Source organism: Microtus ochrogaster, chromosome 2 (genome assembly GCF_000317375.1).
Source record: "Microtus ochrogaster isolate Prairie Vole_2 chromosome 2, MicOch1.0, whole genome shotgun sequence".
NCBI lineage: Eukaryota > Metazoa > Chordata > Mammalia > Rodentia > Cricetidae > Microtus > Microtus ochrogaster.
Genome location: NC_022010.1, coordinates 22,907,344 through 22,912,066, shown reverse-complemented (window position 1 = coordinate 22,912,066; position 4,723 = coordinate 22,907,344). Strand labels below are relative to the sequence as shown.

The 4,723-nt window shown below is 51.9% G+C and overlaps 1 protein-coding gene across 1 annotated transcript in view; it reads right to left on the bottom strand.

Annotated features, from left to right (window-relative positions):
• Nucleotides 1–212: 212 nt before the first annotated feature.
• Eln (elastin) overlaps nucleotides 213–4,723 on the bottom strand; it is a 46,029-nt gene continuing 41,518 nt past the window's right edge. Inside the window, exons 32-37 of the mRNA XM_013350475.2 lie at nucleotides 4,302–4,340; nucleotides 4,097–4,147; nucleotides 3,422–3,466; nucleotides 2,954–2,983; nucleotides 2,161–2,211; nucleotides 213–1,398 (exon numbers count right to left, since the gene is read on the bottom strand). Of these exons, the coding sequence (XP_013205929.2) occupies nucleotides 1,355–1,398; nucleotides 2,161–2,211; nucleotides 2,954–2,983; nucleotides 3,422–3,466; nucleotides 4,097–4,147; nucleotides 4,302–4,340 (260 nt within the window). The 3' untranslated portion in view covers nucleotides 213–1,354. The remainder of the gene's footprint in view (nucleotides 1,399–2,160; nucleotides 2,212–2,953; nucleotides 2,984–3,421; nucleotides 3,467–4,096; nucleotides 4,148–4,301; nucleotides 4,341–4,723) is intronic.

Below are 4,723 nucleotides of genomic sequence, written 5' to 3'. Positions count from 1 at the left end.
ACTGGGCTCTTGGGAAGCGGTGGGGCGGGGGGTGGGGGAAGCAAACACAAACTAGCCTGCTTGGTGAGTGACAGCCCCTGGAGTGTAACACTCAGGGTTGTCCTCTGGCTTCTACCCACACCTGTGTGTACTTGCACGCGCACCAACACATACACATAAAGCAAAGAAACCCAAGACAATTTCGTTTAAAAGGTTTTCATTTATTAGTCTTTTCTAAAGCAGTTAATTCTCTTTTCTTATTTTGTTTTTGTTGTTTTTTAAAAAAAATGTGTGTTTTATCCAGAGTTATACCAAAGCGATTAAAATGAATTTTCTCCTGAGGATACAGCTCCTCAGATTAGAAAAGTTTTTTCTTTTCCCCCAATTAACCATAAAAATAAAACCCAAAAGCACACCAACAATCAAACATCATCCCCAAATATCCAGGACAAAAAATAAAATATTTATTGATCTATCACAGCGAAACACAAAGAGGTGGGGGCGGTGGGACATGCTCGGTGATGGAGTGGCTCCGGGAAGGGACTGGGGATACAGTACTGCATGTGGGGATGATCGTCCTGCCCCAGCCCACACAACCCCTCGCACCCCAGGCCAGCATTTGGGGTGTGTGGCGGGCATGGGAACAGGATACAGGCTGCCATGACAGGTGAACCAGGTTGATAGTAGGTGTGCCCAGCCAGCTAGTGGCCCTAGGCAGTCGGGATGGACGGATGGATGGATTGATGAATGGGTGGGGTAGGTGGATTCCACTAGAACAAGGGAGCTATTCCCAGTGTGGGGAGCCTTCCGACTCCAAGATGTCCCAGATGTGGGAAATAGCTACTGGTAGAGGGGGACAGGGCCAAGGGACCCAGAGAGAGAGGGATTGTGTCATCAGATCACAAGGCTTTCGGCACTTGGGTACCAGTGGGATGAATCCAGGCATGGCTCCTGATGGGCAGGGGAGGTGGGACTGCCCAACAAACGTGTGCACCATCTTAACAGAGGAGTTTCAAGGAAGGGAGGGTCCCCCTGGGACCCCCTTCCCTCCTCCCTCCCCCCACGAAAAAGAAGCACCAACATGTAGCACCAATTTCTCTTGGAGATGGAGACTGTATGGAGGGTTCCTGGGTGGAAAGAGATGGGGCACCCGCCCTGGCCTCTGATGGAGGGGGGGGGATATTTCTGGTTAGGGGTACGTGGCCGCTGCTGTCTGGTTTCCTTGTCCTGTGGGTTTCTAAGGCCACTGGCCTGTTGTCCCCTCCCAGGTGGGGGTCAGAGGGATGGAGTAGGGGGCGGTCATGGAAGGTTTACATTCTCCACCAAGCAGTAGCACCAACGTTGATGAGGTCGCGAGTCAGGGGTCTCCAGAAGATCACTTCCTCTTCCGGCCACAAGATTTCCCAAAGCAGCCCCCACCTGGGTTGGAAGGAGGCGTAAACAGTTATGGTCAGTTTGGTCCCTGTGGGCTACTTTGAGTCTCTGTCTCCTCTGCCTCCAGGGGCTCATAGCTCAAGCTGGCCATGAATTCAGTATGGAGCTGAGGATGGCCTTGAACTCATGATCCTCACGTCTCTACCTCCTGAGTCCTGAAATTACAGGCACCCACCACCTTGCTTGGTTTTATGCTGTGCTGAGGAGGAAACCTAGCTCATGCTAGGCAAGCATTCTATCAACAGGGCTGTATCCTCAGCCAACTCTCTCTCTCTCTCTCTCTTTCTTTTTGTATGGCGATGGAGCTGTTGAGATTGTCTCCTTACAGAGTTCATGCTGGCCTCTAACTCAAAATCCTGCTCCCTCACCCTCCTGAGTGCCCTGTTCAACAAACCTGGCCATAGATGACCTGGGGTAGGGAGGTACCACAGGTTGGTGCACAGCCATCATGCAGTTTCTGCTAGATGTGGCCTCTTAGCGCCACCTGGTGGCACCAAGCAGATGGCCCATCCTGGAAGTTCTCACTGTCGCATTAAGTCCTAGACTCCTCTGTGCAGGTGTAGGCAGAGCAAAGGCATATGGATAAAAATGTCCAGGTCACACTGGAGGTGAGCATGGAGGGCCCTAGACTTGATCCGAGCTCTGACGATCTGCATAGAGGCGCCTCTACTCTAGCCCAGGCTGGTGGGATGCGAATTGATCTCTGATTTCGCCTCTTTCTTCCCTATGGACAAATTCTCTACTTACCTTGGTATCCCAGGGCTCCAAGGGCTCCTCCATAGGGCTTCGGGGGTTTTCCTGTGGGGGTTGGTAGAAGAGGATGAGATAGGATAGATCTTGGGCTCCCCCTACCTCTCCCAGCATCCTCGCCGTGTGCTAGCTCTGGCCTGTTTTTGTAGGCTCCCAAGACCTCCATGCCAATCAGCGCACCCACCCTGGTGGGTTCTTACTCCCCAGAACCAAACTACATAGTCCTAGGGATGGAATCTGGGCCTGGTAGATTCTAGGAAAATGCTCTACAGATGAGCCCACCTCAGCCCCTCACTGGGGGATTCTAGGCAGGTGCTCTACTACTGAGCCACACCCCAGCTCCTCACTGGGAGATTCTAGGCAGGTGCTCTACCATGGAGCCATGCCCTGTCTCCTCATTGGGAGATTCTAGGCTGGTGCTCTATCACTAATTAATGGTTCCAGCCTCTTATGAGGCGATTCTAAGCACCTACTCTATTATTGATTTACATCACCAGCCCTTTAAAAAGTGTTTATGAGTTCGAGGTCATCGTGGTCTACAAGAGCTAGTTCCAGGACAGGCTACAGAGAAACCCTGTCTCGAAAAATGAAAAAAAAATTGTTTATAAAAAACTTTGAGACAGAGTTTTGCTAAGTTGATCAAGTTGTCTGCAACTCTCTCTGTATCCCAAGCTAGTCTTGAACTTTGATCCTTCTGTTTCACTCCCATATGCACCTCCCCCCCTCCCCACCAGAGCTAAGATTCCTTCCACCAACATGGCTAGTTTATATCTTTTTACTGCAGACTCACCACCAACTCCCAGGCCCCCAGCACCACCACCTATGAAGTAAAAAGAAGAGCTGTCAGTGTGGGCACACTTCTGGGAGCCCCCCATGCCCTCCCTGATTGGAGCAGGGCATGTAACACAAGAAGGGTCAAGTCCTGGGCTTGGGTAGCAGGAGTCTTCAGCTCTATCTCTGCTCACTGTGTGACCTTGGAACAGTGTTTAGCGGTCTTGGAGCCTCAGTTTACCTCAGAAGAAGTATGATAGGGAAACTACTCGACTCCCAGGGACCTCAAGAGAGGCGAAAGATGCTTTAGAAAAGCTGGTGTAGTGTCCCCTGTCCTGAGAAGTGTCCTTAGGTTAGATCGGGGTCTGGCCTCCTCTTGGGGTCTCCTGCAGACATTAGCTCAACTCTCCTGAGCGAATGGAGCAGAGGAGAGCAAAGGGCCTGGCAGAGGCAGGACACGGCCCCAGGGCAGGATGCTTGGGCATACCTGGGTAAATAGGAGAAAGTCCAAAGCCAGGTCTTGCTGCCACTCCTGCAGAAGAGATTTGGGGTTGGTGATGAATAGTGGCAGGCCGTGTTCTGGCCTTGCCACCTGGCCTTGATGCCTGGAACCAGCTCCTTTCCATTGCCGTGCCCTACTGAAGCCACATTCTTTGTGGTGCATGCATGCGTGCGTGTGAGTATGTGTGTGCGTGTGTGTGTGTGTTTGCTCTCTACCTTTCACTCTGAGGCAGGGTCTCTCACTAACCCTTCTTTCTGTTCACCAGTTTGGCAAAACTAGCTGGACCAGCAAGTCCCAGGGATCCCTCCAGTCACTGCCTTCCCAGCTCGCAAATTTTATGTCCGTAATGGGGGATTGAACTCAGGTCTTCATGCCTACTCAGTGAGAGGGTGAGTGCTTTACTGAGCCTGGAAGTCACTTTCTTGGTTAAACTTGTCCTTGTCTTATCTGCCTGTGTAGTGTCTTGTGCCTTTGTTATGAGCTTGGTTGCACTATCCTCAGCTCGTGAGGAAGGCACTCCCTCTGCCCCATTGGTTTCCTGACCTAGAGTGATTTGTCCATCTCCGACCCTGGGCCCTCATGTGAATTCGATGTCTGGGACCCTGCTGTTTGTTTCCTAGAGCCAGGTAGAGCTAAGAACAACAGTAGAGCTGGTCATACCTCCACCTGGGAATGGCCTGGCTCCTAGGACGCCTCCAAGGCCAGCAGCACCTGAGGAAAGGACAGAGGGGTGTCAGGGTGGTGGGGATGACATCTTGGACAAGACCTTTTTGGAGTACCATGAACTGGGCAGGTGTGGGTGATGGTGATAGTGATGGAGGTAAAAACCTGTGTTGGGGAGGGGGCGGGCATGGAGGAAACTCACCATATTTGGCTGCTTTAGCAGCTGCAGCTGGGGATACACCTAGGGGAAACAGACACAGGAGGGCTCAGGAAAGCCACCTCTCCCTGCTACTCAGGCCGTCTTAGCTAATCTATTCATCAGCATCTGCCCATGACATGGCCTCCCGTATCCCACCATTCCATCATCTCTCCTCCTTCACACACCCATCATTCTAATAGCCTCGTGTGTGTGTGTGTGTGTGTGTGTGTGTGTGTGTGTTCATGCTAGAGATGGAATCCAGAGTCTCACACACGCTATGCAAGTGTTCTACTATTGAACAGTGCTTCTGGCCACTTACTAGTAGGGGAGTCTAGGCAAGCACTTTATCACTGAGCCACACCCCAGCCCCTCACTGAGGGATTCTAGGCAGGTGCTCTACCACTGAGCCACACCCCAGCCCCTCA